The 16926-nt window shown below is 43.4% G+C and overlaps 1 protein-coding gene across 1 annotated transcript in view; it reads left to right on the forward strand.

Moving 5' to 3' along the window:
- LOC120910398 (alpha-2-macroglobulin-like protein 1) overlaps positions 1–16926 on the forward strand; it is a 268848-nt gene that overhangs the window by 159747 nt on the left and 92175 nt on the right. The window contains exon 22 of the mRNA XM_040322155.1: positions 15173–15266. Coding sequence (XP_040178089.1) covers positions 15173–15266 — 94 coding nt within the window. The remainder of the gene's footprint in view (positions 1–15172; positions 15267–16926) is intronic.

Consider the following 16926-nt stretch of genomic DNA (forward strand, 5'->3'; position numbering starts at 1 on the left):
TGGGAACCTCTGGGCCTTTTAATAAAAAATAAAAAAATAAACAAAAATAAAAAAATAAACATTTATAAAAAAAATAAAAAAGGGGGGGTTGCCACATGGGGCCCTGGGGACCTCTGAGCCCTTTAATAAAAAAAAAAATATATATATATATATAAAAAAATGTAATTTTTTTTATAAAAAAATAAAAAAGGTGGGTTGCCATCCGGGGGCCCTGGAGACCCCTGGGCCCTTTAATAATAATAATAAAAAATATATATATATATACATATATATATATTATATATATAAAAATAAAAAATATATAAAAAAAACATTTCTTTACAAAAAATAAATAAAAAAAAGGGGGGTTGCCATCCGGGGCCCTGGAGACCCCTGGGCCCTTTAATAATAATAATTAAATATATATATATATATATATATAATATTATATATATAAAAATAAAAAATATATAAAAAAAACATTTTTTTACAAAAAATAAATAAAAAAAAGGGGGGTTGCCGTCCGGGGCCCTGGGGGCCTCCGGGCCCCTGGGGACCTCCGGACCCCTAAAAAAAAAAAAAAAAAAAAAATTTTTTTTTTTTTTTTTTTTTTTTAAAGGGGGCCCCCTATTGGGTGGGGCCCCTGGGCTTGAGCCCAGTCAAGGCCAATGGTAAGTCCGGCCCTGGACACAAGGGAGTGATCTTTTTTTCCAACTCCTATTTTTTTTTTGGCATGTTGGTGTTATATCTTTTACTTGGGTGTTAGAAGTTGCACTTATGCAGCTGGATAAAACAAAAACTGTGTGTCTTTATTTTGGACTGACCAACACAAAAATGTGATTATTATTAGGGAGGGTCCTTTTCTATACCCACTGTGTGTGTGTTTTTTCTAACACCCTAGATAATAAAATAGTGGTCGTTGCAATACTTTCTGCCACACCGTATTTGCGCAGCGATCAGTGAACCCCCTCAGACTGGCCTAGCGGTGCTGTTACTGACCTCCTCTCAGGTGCACCATGCAGGGCTCAGTCAGTCGGCTCCAGCTTGGTGGCTTTGGTTTCCTACAGTCCACACCCGTCTGACTTCCCATCCCGGTGGGGGAACAATTGTTCCAAAAGAAAAATATATAAACATTATTTTATTCATAATGACATACATAACACATGAGGCATAGTACATAGCAAATATGACAGACTGATGTGAATTATAGCCCAGACAATTCAAATATTAAACATAATAAGTAAACTTCCTGTAAAAGATGTTAGACTGGCTTCTGTGTGCAGAGCAGCAGGAGAATGTCTGCTGGATCTGACAGAGCTTGTACCCGGCAGGTACAAATCATTTGAATAAAAACCTGACAAATAAAAAAAATTGGTCTGCAGGGGACGGGTGTGGCTGTTGGTCGTTGGAGAGCCATAAATTATAATGCCAGCAAGGGAGGGGTGGAAGCAATGAATGACACTGCCTGACGGGGGGGGGGCCTAAGTGAGACACGCAACACACACTGGCTGACAGGCCCCCCCCCCCTCCCTGCAAATAGTTTGTGTCTCTTTGCCCTCCCTCGTCAGGCATCAGTGTTCACTGGTCTTAACCACTTCAGCCCCAAAATGATTTACCCACTTACTGAGCTACCCTTATTTTGCTTCAAAGTTCAGTATGTAAATGTTTTATTTTTTTCCTGAAACTTCCCTCTTAAAATTGGGGTGCGTGTTATACGCCTGTGCGTGTTAGACGCCGATAAATACGGTACTTACATGACAGCCCTATAAAGGGTCATAGAATGCTGAGAGCTGAAAGTTTGCGGAAGGCTGGGGATAGGCCCCCGTTGGGAGCTGAGGGGACGTACATGGATAGCCAAGGCGGACAAACCCACACCCGAGGGGAGGAGCAGAGAAAAGAAAGGTGTCCAGGGAAAAGGAAATGATAATGCCTGGCAGCACATCCCAAATCTGAAAAAGTGATGAAGAAATGTGACTTGAAAGGAACGAACAGCCATTGTGATAGCGAGGAACAGTGGCGGCCTGTCTAAAGGGGGCGCCTGGGCGCCGCCCCCCCCCCCTCTCCTGTAGTCATTAAAAAAAAAACGGGCCCTTTAAGGCTTTTAAAAATTTGTTTTGCAACGCCGCGCAAATAACATACACTCATGCATTGCATGAGTGTATGTTATTGTGGCCAGCCTATTCAGATAACCGGACATTGGGCGCCGATTATCTGAATAAGGTCAGCTGGTTGGCTGTGCCTATCAAAGCCAGTGGCTCTGATAGGCTTTCCCAGTACAGCCCTTCAGCTCCCGGATGTCTTATCATCGGAAAGGAGTGGGCTACGTCCCTTGGATAAGACTGAGGGCCGTCTCAGCCAATCAGGTTCACTGATTCTGATTATCAGTAACCTGATTGGCTGAAGCATCATCGAGGGCGGCAGAAGACATCAAGGGACAGTGGAAGGAGGATGGCGAACCCCAGGAAGTTAAGTGCCGGGCGGGGGGGGGGGGGGGGGGCAATCAGACTGGCAGCATTTTACAGGGCACAGTGGGGACAATTGATGTGGGGACAATTGATGTGGGCACAGTGGGGGACAATTGATGTGAGCACAGTGGGGGACAATTGATGTGGGCACAGTGGGGACAATTGATGTGGGCACAGTGGCGACAATTGATGTGGGCACAGTGGCGACAATTGATGTCACAGTGGTTGCGTTTGATGGCACAGTGGCTGCGTTTGGCATGGCACAGTGGTGACAATTGATGGCACAGTGGCCACAATTGATGGCACAGTGGCCACAATTGATGGCACAGTGGCGACAATTGATGGCACAGTGGCGACAATGGCTGCCTTTGATGGGCACAGTGGCTGCCTTTGATGGGCACAGTGGCTGCCTTTGATGGGCACAGTGAGGCTGCAATTGTCCTTTTTTTTTTTTTTTTCATTTGTTTGCACCCCCCCTAAAATTTTTGAGCACCAGCCGCCACTGGCGAGGAACAGAAGGAACCCAAGGGGGAGTGCGAGATGAATACCTGACAAGACTAGTAATGACACTACGGCTAGCATGTGTTCTAACTAGTGTGTAAAAGGTTGGTGTAATCCTCCCACAGGATTGCAGCACCTATCCGCCCCGGCCGCCACGCACGACGCCCCCAATGTCACGCTGAGCATGGAGGGGCGGGACTGCCCAGCACCTCTGACAATGGATAACACACACATTGTACATGAGAGTGTATATTAACCACTTGAGATCCGCGCTATAGACAAAATACGTCCGCAGCGCGGCTCTCAAGTGCCAAGTGGCCGTTTAAACACGGCCTTTTATGTGCATTACCCGCGCGCGCCACTGGGTGGTGCGCGGCGGGTAAAAACTGTCCCGGCGCATCGCCGAAGACCCGATGCGTGTACCTGGCGGCCGCGATGTCCGCCGGGTACACGCGATCATCGGTGACACGGCAGGTGACAGTAGGGACGTGGAGCTCTGTGTGTAAACACAGAGCTCCACGTCCTGTCAGGGAGAGAGGAGACCGATCTGTGTCTCTTGTACATAGAGACACAGCATCGGTCACCTCCCCCAGTCACCCCCCTCCCCCCACACAGTTATAACACACCCAGGCTACACAGTTAACCCCTTCCTCACCCCCTAGTGTTAACCCCTTCACTGCCAGTCACATTTATACAGTAATTCGTGCATTTTTATAGCACTGATCGCTGTATAAATGTGAATGGCGCCAAATTTGTGTCAAAAGTGTCCGATACGTCCGCCGCAATATCCCAGTCCCAATAAAAATCGCAGATCGCCGCCATTACTAGTAAAAAAAAAAATAATAAAAAAAATCATAATTCTGTTCCCCATTTTGTAGGCGCTATAACTTTTGCGCAAACCAGTCGCTTATTGCGATTTTTTTTTTTTTTTTTTTTACAAAAATACGTCGAAAAATACGTATCGGCCTTAACTGAAAAAAAAAAGAGTTTTTTAAAAAAAAAATTGGGATATTTATTATAGCAACAAGTAAAAAAATATATATATATTTTTTAAATTGTCGCTCTTTTTTTGTTTATAGCGCAAAAAATAAAAACCGCAGAGGTGATCAAATACCACCAAAAGAAAGCTCTATTTGTGGGGAAAAAAGGACGCCAATTTTGTTTGGGAGCCACGTCGCACGACCGCGCAATTGTCAGTTAAAGCGACGCAGTGCCGGACGCTGAGATTTCGCCTGGGAACGAAGGGGGTTTATGTGCCCAGTAAGCAAGTGGTTAACAAATAATAAAAGCAGGAGTGGAAATATTTATGCCTTCCAAACCAAAATATCATTGGAATAAATGCGGACCACATCAAACCGGGTCAGCTAGTCAACAATGACAATACACAATTAACTATCAATGGTAGATCAGTGGAGGCAATCTGTTCCACTCCTGGCACACATCTCCATCCCTGAATAATATAAAGAGGGTAAGTTTGGGACTTTGAATGAGGCACATGATGAACCAACATATGCCTCCATCCCTATCAATGGATACAGGAGGGGGGTTTGGGACTTTAAATAAGATGTGTATGAACAGTAAACAATTGTTCCAAAAGAAAAATATGTAAAAATAATTGTATTCATCATGACAAACTATGAGACTATGAGACTCTAAAGATGGAGATACTCGCAAGCTTGGATGTCACCATGGCAGTCCGGGTCCAGCACGTGCATCAGTGGTCCTACTTCAGCAACCAGCCACCCCGTTCACAAATGTTTGACCTTGTCCACCTCACCAGGAAGTGGTTGCAGCCAGAGACCTTGACAAGCCCACAGATTGTGGAGCGTGTGGTAATGGACCGGTATCTGCGTGCGCTTCCTGCTGCTCTGAGGAAGTGGGTCGGGCAGGGGGACCCCAAAACTGCAGCCCAACTGGTGGACCTAGTAGAGAGGTACAGTGCTACTGAGGACTTGGTGAACCCATCTACGCCCCACTTCGGTGTGTCTAGGGGTGCAAGATCTAGCAGCGGTTCTGGTAAGACTGTTCCGGGGTTCAAGCTTGGGGAAATTTGATAAGACTGTTGTTACGGCTGATAAAACTGTGGGTCCTAGACCTGGAGACTGGCCAAAGAAGCCAGGACGGTCTTTGAGACCGTTGAGCGGACTGGGGGTTGAGCATATACCATGTTTTCATTGCCATGGATTAGGGCATATTGCTGCGAACTGTCCTATAAATGATGAACCTATGCAATGCGATTATGCTTGTATGAAAAGGCGCATTTCTCTGTTTGCACAGGTCGCATGTACTGCAGCGTGTCAGAGTCGCATTGAAAAACAGATGTGTGTTATTTAAGTGGATGGAAAGCCACTGACGGCCCTGCTAGACTCTGGTAGTAGGTGACCCTAGTAAGGAATGATTGTGTAAATGCCACAAAACTACACCCCAGTACTATGGGGGTAATTTGCATCCATGGGGACACTCAAGACTACCATACAGCGGTGGTTGAGGTTAATACCCCCCAGGGCAGTGTAACACATTCAGTGGGGGTGGTACCTTCACTGCTTCATAAAGCTTTAGTGGGAAGAGATTTTCCCCATTTCTGGAATTAATGGTAGAGCAAAGGGAAGCTGGTAGATAAAGCTCCTCCTGTTGGGAAAGCACTGGAACTCTCACCAGACCCTTTTTTCCAAAAGGAAGGGGATGCTGTTGGTGGGATCGAGGAAGCCAGAGATCCTCTTCCTTTCCCTGTCATGGCTTTGGATCCGGAGGACCTCGGACTCCCAAAATACCAAATCACTCGTCTGCACGTCGTTCAAAATACAGCCGCTCGACTCGTGACTGGGAAAAAAACATGGGAATCAATCTCACCTTCACTGAGATCCCTTCATTGGTTGCCAGTAAAAGACAGAATCACTTTTAAGGCACTCTGTCTGACACATAAGTGTGTTCAAGGAAATGCCCCCCAATATCTATACGAAAAATAAAAATGTCACAACCCCAATCGCGTTCAGCGATCCACCAACCAAAATCTACTCCAGATACCCAAAGCCAGATACAAGTCCAAAGGAGAACGAAGATTTGGAATCCAAGGACCTAGACTATGGAACGCTCTACCAACCAGCATCCGGTTGGAGGTGAATCACCTGGCCTTCAGAAAAAAAACATCTTTTCTGAGGGCAAAAATACATTAGGGAAAGGATACTAAGCGCCCAGAGGCGATTCAGTTCGCATGTGTTGTGCTATATAAGTTTCTCATTCACTCACTCACTCACCTGGAAGCTAGCTCCCAGCCCGAGGGTAAGGAACAGGAGAACCCCTCTGATCCTGACATTGACAGTAGCCAAAATCTGGACAAAAACCGAGCAACTGCGAGAGAACACCCTCATGAGAGCCAGGGAAAATGTTAAGATGTTGGATGGGGAATCAGTGGATCCTAATTGGGTCTTTCCCCTACATGGCCATTAAAAACAATTTATTGTATCGAGTGATAAAACATGGAGAGGACGAAGTAGAACAGCAACTGGTTCCCAAACACTTCCGCAGTTGTTAGACCTGGCTCATGGTCATGTAATGGGGGACATCTCGGTACCAAAAAAAACAGGGAGAGAATCACTCAGAGATTTTTCTGGCCCGGGTTGCATGCAGATATCAAGTAGTACTGCGAATCGTGCCCCGAGTGCCAAATGTCGGCACCGATGCCCCATTTTCGCAGCCCCCTTGTCCCTCTACCAATTATCGTGGTCCCCTTTGAGAGGATTGGCATGGACCTGGTGGGGCCTGTTGTGAAATCTGTCCGGGGTCACCAGCATATTCTGGTGATCCTGGACTATACGACTCGCTATCCTGAGGCCATAACCTTGAGTAACACCTTCGCTAAGGCTATTGCCAAGGAATTGGTCCAGGTGTTTAGTCGAGTGGGGATCCCGAAAGAGATCTTAACCGATCAGGGTACCCCATTTATGTCCAGGGTTACCAAGGAACTAGATTATACAAAATCTCCCATCTCCGTACCTCTGTCTACCACCCCCAAACTGATGGTCTGGTTGAAAGATTTAATAAAACTTTGAAAAGTATGCTGATTAAGGTAGTCGACAAAGATTGGAGAAACTGTGATTTTTTTTTTTGCCACGATGTCTCCTGTTTGCCATATGTGAGGTTCCACAGGACTATTCCCCCTTTGAGCTTTTGTATGGTAGACATCCCAGGGGGCTGCTAGATGTCGCACCTGGTGCAAGAACATATGGCGCAAGCCCAGGAGGCCCAGAGGAGGGTCTATGATCAGGGTGCCAAGGTCTGTACTTTCAGCCCTGGGTACAGTGTGTTGGTACTGGTTCCTAGCCAAGTGGCAGGGTCCCTTTGAGGTTGTCAAAAGGGTGGGGGAGGTAAACTACAAGGTCTACCAGCCAGGGAAAAGGAAACCACACCACATTTACCATGTGAATCTCTTAAAGCCCTGGAAGGACAGAGAGACTTTACTGGCAACATCAACACCTCCAATAGACCGGGTACCGGTGACACCTGACATCCTCATAACGGATTACCTGTCTGTGGCACAACAAAGTGACGTTAGGGCGTTTTGTGCATAAAAATAGAGACCCCCCCCCTTACCCGGACTGACCAATGTGATCCAACATGATATAGTGACGGAACCAGGGGTTCGCGTAAATGTAAAGCCGTATAGAATCCCATAGGCCAGGCGCGAGGCAGTTGCGAACTAAATAAAAAATATGTTAGCGTTGGACGTGATAGAAGAGTCCCACAGTGAGTGGTCGAGCCCCATAGTGGTGGTCACAAAACCTTATGGCAGGTTCTGCAACGACTTTAGGAAACTCAACAGTGTCCAAGTTCGATGCATAACCGAAAGGCCCGGGTAGACAAACTCATGGACAGGTTAGAAGAGGCTCGCTACATAACGACCCTAGACCTAATGAAAGGCTATTGGCAAATACCGCTAACTGAACCGACCAAGGAGAAGACTGCCTTTTCCACTCCTAAGGGCTCATTTCAGCATAAGCGGATGCTTTTTGGTCTGCACGGAGCCCCTGCCTCAGACCATCAGACCGTTCTCATCGGATTGACCGATCGTGTGTACGCGGCATAAGAATCACCCCAAAGTGTCAGATGTGAAAAATATATAAATGTATAAATACAATGGTACCTCTTAGGGGTCCGGACGTCCCCAGGGGCCCGGAGGGCCACAGATGGCAAGCCCCCTTTTTTTTATTTATTTTTTATAAAAAAATATTTTTTTTTTAATATATTTTTATTTTTTATTAAAGAGCCAATTTTTTTTAGGGGTCCGGATGTTCCCAGGGGCCCGGAGGGCAACCCCCCTATTTTTATTTATTTTTTATAAAAAAATATATATTTTGTTTAATATATTTTTATTTTATTTTTTATTAAAGGGACAATTTTTTTTAGGGGTCCGGCAACCCCCCTTTGTTTATTTATTTTTTATAAAAAATATATATATATTTTTTATATATTTTTATTTTTTATTAAAGGGCCAATTTTTTTTTCTTTTTTAGGAGTCCGGAGGTTCCCAGGCAACCCCCCTTTTTAATTTATTTTTTATAAAAATATATATATTTTATTTTATTTTTTATTAAAGGGCCCCTTACAGGTTGGGGAGGGGGGGTTTTTGGTAAAAATGAATGTAAAAAAGCCTACAGGACCTGGTGGATTCCTTAAGGAGGTCAACAGCCGCAACTGTCTCCTATTCCAAGTACTCACCCCAGGCTACCGAGCTTAGCTTCCATGTACAGATCGAGAACGGGCGTATTCAGGGCGTTTTACCCGTAGGCAGATATTAAGTTCGCTCTCAAAAATTTGTTCCATTCAATTTATGGAGAGAACATTTTTTATTTTTTATTTTTTTCGCTGTCATTGCAGGCGATATCAACTAAACTATTACTGGTTTTACTCTCCCCCTCCCATCAGCATTGTTTTATTATTTATTACTGAGAAAATATAAAAATTCAAGGAATGCAAGTGCTTTCCTGAAATATGCAAATTTACAAAAAACAAGCAACATGATTGGATAATGCAGACTCCTCCCCCTATAGATATGGTAACTCACACAGTTTTTACACTACATAGACAAGTAATATTTAAACTGCGACTGTGCCTTCAATTTTAATATTTCAGAGACATACTATACAACAAAATGTAGGTATGAGTCTTGTGATTCACACAATATAAAGATATTCGCTGTATGATTTATAGTTTTTAAAATACAACCGCCTGAAGAAGGACAAGTATTAAAAAAAAAAGCCAGAATTTCTGGACTCTGCTCAGAGGCTGCATATCAACAAACATTGGTTTCCTAGGAAACGCTGAGGTGAATAACTGCTCACACACAGCTGTGGAGTGAATTTGTAGCTCCTCCCACACAAGGCTGAAGGGTTTTGGCTCTGTTTTTTTTGGCTCTGCGTAACTTCTGCATACTGGCATACTCTGCATATAGCAACCATCCATAGCAACCGGTCCATAGAAACCGTCAATAGCAACCAGTCCATAGCAACCAATCCATAGAAACCAGTCCATATCAACCCTCCATAGCAACCAGTCCATAGCAACCCTCCATAGCAACCAGTCCATAGCAACCAGTTTTTGATGGGGCAATAGGATGGGGCAAATAGGATGGTGCAGTTTTTATGGGGCTGTTTTGATGGGGTAGTTTTTGATGGGGCAATTTTTTGAACTGGATCGACATACTGTTGGATCACATTTACATCTCCAGGGGCACTGTCTCCAGTCAGGAGTATTGGTGGAGGCAAGAACACGTCACACAATTTCCCCAGAAATTGTATCTTTTCTAGTTGATATCTCAATTGCTGGGCTTTTTTTGTCTGGAGGTAGGGTAAGACTTTTACTGAAAGAACAAAGGGCCAGATTCACAAAGGAGATACGACGGAGTATCTTAGATACTCCGTCGTATCTCTCAGAGTATCTATGCGACTGATTCATAGAATCAGTTACGCATAGATATCCCTAAGATCCGACAGGTGTAATTGTTTTACACTGTCGGATCTTAGGATGCAGTACCGCGGCCGCCACTGGGGGGAGTTTGCATCGTAAACCAGCGTCGGGTATGCAAATTAGGAGTTACGGCGATCCACGACGGATTTTCGCGTTCGCTACGTCGCCGCTAGTCTAGTTTCCCGTCGCAAAGTTAGTCGTCGTTTTTGGTGCCTTAACTTTACACAGCAATCATATTGCTGTATAAAGTATGGCCGTCGTTCCCGCGTCGAAATTTAAAAATTCACGTCATTTGCGTAAGCCGTCCGGGAATACGGAATTACGCTACGCGCGTCGCCGTTCGAAAAAATGACGTCACTTCGCGCAAAGCACGACGGGAGTTATGAAACGGAGCATGCGCAGTAGGTCCGGCGCGTGAGCGCGCCTAATTTAAATGGCACGCGCCCATTTAAATTACGCGGGCTTACGCCGGAGGCCGCCGGCGTAGTTTTCATCGCAAGTGCTTTGTGAATCAGGCACTTGCAATGAAAACTTGCGGCGGTGTAACGGTGTTGCTACGATACGTTACGCCCCCGCACTTATACCTGAATCTGGCCCAAAGATGGGATTGGAATTGCAGATTGCATACATTTAAATCATTTCGCCAACATATTTTCCAAAAGAGAAGAAAATAATTGAATGTGTATTTTTTTATTTATTTAAATATTCTATCTTAAAGCTTTTCCGTTTGTAAGACATTTAAAACATTTCACCAACATATTTCAAAAGTGAAGTTTTTCTTATATATCTTACATTTTTGTGTATTTTTATATATATACATTATTATTGGTAGCTGACTTTAATTTGGATTGCTTCTTAACCGGTTAAGCCCTGGACCTTTAGGCAGCTAAATGCCCAGGCCAGGTTTTGCGATTCGGCACTGTGTCGCTTTAACAGACAATTGCGTGGTCGTGCGACGTGGCTCCCAAACAAAATTGACGTCCTTTTTTCCCCACAAATAGAGCTTTCTTTTGGTGGTATTTGATCACCTCTGCGTTTTTTATTTTTTGCGCTATAAACAAAAATAGAGTGACAATTTGAAAAAAATGCAATATTTTTTACCTTTTGCTATGATAAATATCCCCCAAAAATATATATAAATTTTTTTTTTTCCCTCAGTTTAGGCCGATACGTATTCTTCTACCGATTTTTGGTAAAAAAAATTGCAATAAGCGTTTATCGATTGGTTTGCGCAAAATTTATAGCGTTTACAAAATAGGGGATAGTTTTTATTATTTTTTTTTTACTACTAATGGCAGCGATCAGTGATTTTTTTTCGTGACTGCGACATTATGGCGGATACTTCGGACAATTTTGACACATTTTTGGGACCATTGTAATTTTCACAGCAAAAAATGCATTTAAATTGCATTGTTTATTGTGAAAATGACAGTTGCAGTTTGGGAGTTAACCACAGGGGGCGCTGAAGGAGTTAGGGTTCACCTAGTGTGTGTTTACAACTGTAGGGGGGTGTGGCTGTAGGTCTGACGTCATCGATCGTGTCTCCCTGTGTCACAGTGAAGCACGGGGAAGCCGTGTTTACATACGGCTCTCCCCGTTCTTCAGCTCCGGGGAGCGATCGCGAGGGGGCGGCTAGAAACGAATAGCCGCGCCCTCGTCCCGACCCGCGGAAAGGCAGGGACATACATGTACGCCCATATGCCTGTACGTGCCATTCTGTGGACGTACATATACATGCGGCGGGCGTTAACCGGTTAAAATACACATTTACTGTATAACCCGGAATTACAAGTGTGACGCGGTGGAGATGAGCCTACATGGCTAATCTGGTCTACACCCTACTCTGCAGGGCGGCCATCAGGGGGGTACAGGCAGTACACCTGTAAGTGGCCCGGAGGTCCCCAGGGGCCCGGATGGCAACCCCCTTTAAAAAAAGAAAAAAACATTTTTTTTAGGGGTCCGGAGGTTCCCAGGGGCACGGATGCCCACAGGGCCCCAGATGGCAACCCCCCTTTTTTTTATTTATTTTTTTATAAAAAATATATATTTTTTTTAAATATTTTTATTTTATTTTTTATTAAAGGGCCAATTTTTTTTTTTAGGGGTCCGGAGGTCCCCAGGGTCCCGCAGATCCCCAGGGCCCTGGATGACAACCCCCCTTTTTTATAAAAAAAAAAAAAAAAGTTATATATTTTTTTTATTTCTTTTATTTTTTATATATTATTATATTATTATTATTATATTATTATTATTATTATTAAAGGGCCCCGGATGGCAACCCCCCTTTTTTATAATTTTTTATTATATTTATTATTAAAGGGCTCAGAGGTCCCCAGGGCCCCATGTGGCAAACCCCCTTTTTTTAATTTATTTTTTATTAAAGGGCCCAGGATGGCAACCCACCCCCTTTTTTTTTTATAAATGTTTATTTTTATTTTTTTATATATTTTTTTATTTATTTATTTTGTATTAAAGGGCCCAAAGGTCCCGGATGGCAACCCCCTTTTTTTGTAATTTCTTTTTCTAAAATTTCAGGCGGAAGCACCCCCCCCCCCCCGGTTCTCTTCTCCAGGGGGCCCATGCCTGAAGCTCTGTAAGGGGCCCCATAATTCCTGATGTAGAGTCCATTCGTTCACCTTTTATGCGTCGCACAAACACACGGGGGTTGTAACCTAAGATCTCAAGTTTGGACTCATCAGACCAAAGCACAGATTTCCACTGGTCTAATGTCCATTCCTTGTGTTCTTTAGCCCAAACAAGTCTCTTCTGCTTGTTGCCTTTCTTTAGCAGTGGTTTCCTAGCAGATGTTCTACCATGAAGGCCTGATTCACACAGTCTCCTCTTAACAGTTCTAGAGATGTGTCTGCTGCAAAAGGTGGCTACTTTGAAGAACCTAGAATATAAAATATATTTTTTTGTTATGTATAATTCCACATGAGTTAATTCATAGTTTTGATGCCTTCAGTGTGAATCTACAATTTTCATAGTCATGAAAATAAAGAAAACTCTATGAATGAGAAGGTGTGTCCAAACTTTTGGTCTGTACTGTGTGTGTGTGTATATATATACACACACACACACACACACACACACACACACACACACACACACACACACTATAGTTTATATACCTGTCACGCAGACATACATACACCTTTGTATGTAGTAATGTACGGTATGTGGCTGAATACGTTTCGGCTTAGATTTATAAAACCAAAACGTATTCAGCCGCATACATTGTTATTCATTTGCAAAGTTTTATAACACAAACTATGTCCATTCTTTTTTCCTTTCTATAGCAACAAACTTGTGATGCTTAAATACCACCAACAAAAATCTATATTTGTCTCAAAAAAAGAGATAGAAAATGTAATTTGGGTACAGTGTTGCATGACTAGTTGCCATTCACAGTGTATGATCGCTTTGAAATCTGAAAAAGGGTCTGGGCAGGAAGAGGGTGAAGATAGTCCAGTCTTGAAGTGGTTAACTGCAATAATGAAAAATCTTCTGACCTATGCAGTGTGGTAAAGTTGTGTAAATCTCAGGACTGAATCATGCCAAAATTATTTGGCAGGTAACACAGCAATTATGTATCAGTGTAGGTGTTTGCCTGGAGCTCAGCTTTAAATACATTTTATTTATACCAAACATAATCAGTTGAAATATGTTTTTTAGTTCCTGGTTGAGTATTCATTAAAGGAAATATGTGTTTTCTGTATTAATGTATATTAAGTTTGTAAGCATTAAATGTCACGTATAAAATATGTTGTTTTAACGCTTGCAACCGTTTAGCACCTAAAATACGAAAACAGCCGTGTGAGCAAATTACACATGCTGCAATATACCTGGGGCTGTAGATTATGCAATTTTCTTTCACTTGTGGTGGAAATAAAGAAAATAGCATGATTCCCCCATCATAACAGTCATTGTTGATAGGGCAAACCTTCCTGCAATGCTCTTGTGTTCTGCCAGTGGGAGGAGCCTTCCCTGCCAGCAGAACACAATGATTGTTGCCAGTGTAGCAAGGCCCCGGGTCCCCTTTGGTCTAATTAGAACCTCCAGAGTTAGGAACAGCTGACATCCTTCTGTGTAGCGTGGGTACAATACATGGTGGGTGTAATGCAAGATAGATTCATGAGCGCCAGACTCTTCTTGAATGCTAAGATTTATTTTCTCTTGAACAGAACTGTGGGTTTAGGGCCAGGACACCCTTAAGTAGTTAATTAGCAGACTCCAAGACTTCTATAGGTAGACAGTAGGGATGAGTCGAACACCCCCCCGTTCGGTTCGCACCAGAACCTTCCAACGGACCGAACATTTGCGCTAACATTTAGAATTCCATTGACGTCTATGGGACTCGAACGTTCGAATTCAAAAGTGCTCATTTTAAAGCCTAATATGCAAGTTATTGTCGTAAAACGTCTTTGAGAACCCGGGTCCCAGGGAACATGTATCAATGGAAAAAAAGTTTTAAAAACGGTTGTTTTTTTCAGGACTCCTGAGTATCTTCCTCAAGTGTCACCCCCGCTTCCCTGCTGGGTCCCTAGCTTGGCACTCACAGATACTCCTCAAGCTTTAACCCACTGGCCTGCTCGGGTCCCTGGCTTGGCACACAAGGCTGCTCTGCAAGCATCACCTCCGCTGGCTGGGTCCCTGGCTTGACATCTGCTGAAGTTTCCCAATTCTTCACTGTCCCCGGTTGGTGAGAATACTGCTCCAGTACTTGCTTCAAATACTCACTGTGGTTCCTGGTAATAAGGTGGTGGTCCCTTAGTGGCGACAGCTTCCCCTCTACCTCCGACCGCGACAGGTTCTCTGACTGGCAGAACCATCACTTATGGTTGGGCTGCAAGCTTCAATCCCAACCCTACGCCTAGCAGCCAGATGTCCCTGGGATAGGCCACACGCTCTGGCCTAGCAGCCGGGGCAGCACAACACATGTCCACCCAGACAGCTGTCCAGGTGGCACAGAACCCAGATCACCTGACCTCACCAAAATAAATAGGCTCTCCCAGCAGGCCAAGGGACCCAAGAACATCTCTGCCCATTGGCTGAGATACCCTATTCATTCCTAATCTGTCCCTGCAATGCCCTTGTCTTATTGTCACTAGACCCCTGGCCGTCTAGTGGCACAGAGAAGTGCAGCAATTCCAGAATTAGAATAACACAGCGAAAATGTCTCTGAATTTCAGGAATAATGGCCAGCTCCTGGCTACATAATGAACCTTATTTCTTCTTCCGTTTTTTTTTTTTTTTGTTAAACTATAAACTACAATCCTGGTAATTTTTCCTTTTTTTCCCCCCAGCCTTCTGGAATTCTAGAGGAAAAGATGCAGGCATCAGTACTCTGTCCACCGGGTAAGGAACTGCTATGTAAAGTCAACATTTATTGACTTGCTTAAAGTATAACTAAAGGCAAACCTTTTTCCTAGTGCCTATCCATGGCAGCATACATGTGACAAGCTCCGCCTTGGCTCCTCCCTCAGGACCAGTGAATATTTTTTTTTTTATATATTTTATTTTTATCAAAGAGAAACGCATACAAAACAGAATACATATTTCATAAAATAAATAATAAATAAAAGATCACGTCCGTGTATTACAGATGTACAGGTATAACACATACCTTGTTCTATCCACCTATACAATTTGATCAGACATTTAATCTATTCTTTATGTCTCCCTCTCTCCCTTTTACTTTATACTCTTCAACCTAACCCCCCCCCCCCTCCAGTACAAAAAAACAAAACAAAGAAACCCCCTCCCCTCCATTCCTACTACCCCATGAGATGAACGGCACAAGATCTTATATATTCACTTTCTACTCATGTGCAAATTTCCAATCTCAGCTGAATTTACATTACTTGTCTTATCTTTCTTCCAACATTTCCTTCCCTTCCTCTGAATTAATAAATGTTTTCCAACCTAACCAAATTTCATTATATTGTTTCCTCCTGTTTTGGGCAGAAAGAACTAAATCCTCCATTGCCTCTATCTCCTGAATTCTATTAAGCCACCCTGCTATGGAGGGAGGTCTAGAGTCCCTCCATCTTCGGGTGACTCCCATCTTTGCTGCATTAATCAAATTACATATTACTGATTTCCTGTAATTCTGAGCTGGGATCTGTGAACAATGAATCAGGAAAAAGGCGGGATCATTTGGTATCTGGTATTTTGTAAACGTTTGGGATATTCTCCTCACCTCCTCCCAATAATGTCTCATTTTTTCACAGGACCAAAATATATGCAAAAGTGTTCCCAGCTCACTCCCACATCTCCAGCATCGATCTGAGTTTTCTTTTGCAAGTTTATTAAGCCTTGCTGGGGTATAGTACCATTGTGTAAGAATTTTATAACTGGCTTCTTGGGTTCTTGTACAGATTGAGGAGTTAAATAATAACTAAATAATCTGTTTACGTTGAGTTGGGGTAAAATTTCTCTCCATGGCCTCTTCCCATTTGCCAATTCCTGACATCACATAGTCTTTTGGAGGTGCATTCAACAGACCATACATCTTGGATACCACTCGCGAGAGTGGTTCCTCGCCACTACAATATTGTTCAAACGCTGTCAACTTCCTTTGAAATTCCTCCACCGACCCCAGCGATTTCAGGAAATGGCTTAACTGAATTGCCTGCCAAAAAGTGAGCCCAAAAGACCCCCCCATCTCTGTCAGGTCACCCATTGACGGCCAAGAGCCCGATTGTATAAAATGTGACACCTGATAGATGCCCTTCTGCCTAAGATTATCAAAGATACCCTTTTCCAGTCCTGGTGTGAAATACGTATTTCCTAATATGGGTAACAATGGTAAATATTTTGAAGAGAATTCCTGATTTCTACATATCTTTGCTGATATTCGTAACCTAGGTCCTATTGTAGGATGTTTCTTAAGATGGATTGGTAATTCTGCATAACACCACGGTGCTCTAGATAATGGTATTTGGCTAACCTGTTGTTCCATATCTACCCAGCATTTTGACTCTCTGTGTCTGCACCAATCCACCAACCTTGTCAG

Source organism: Rana temporaria, chromosome 8 (assembly GCF_905171775.1).
Source record: "Rana temporaria chromosome 8, aRanTem1.1, whole genome shotgun sequence".
NCBI lineage: Eukaryota > Metazoa > Chordata > Amphibia > Anura > Ranidae > Rana > Rana temporaria.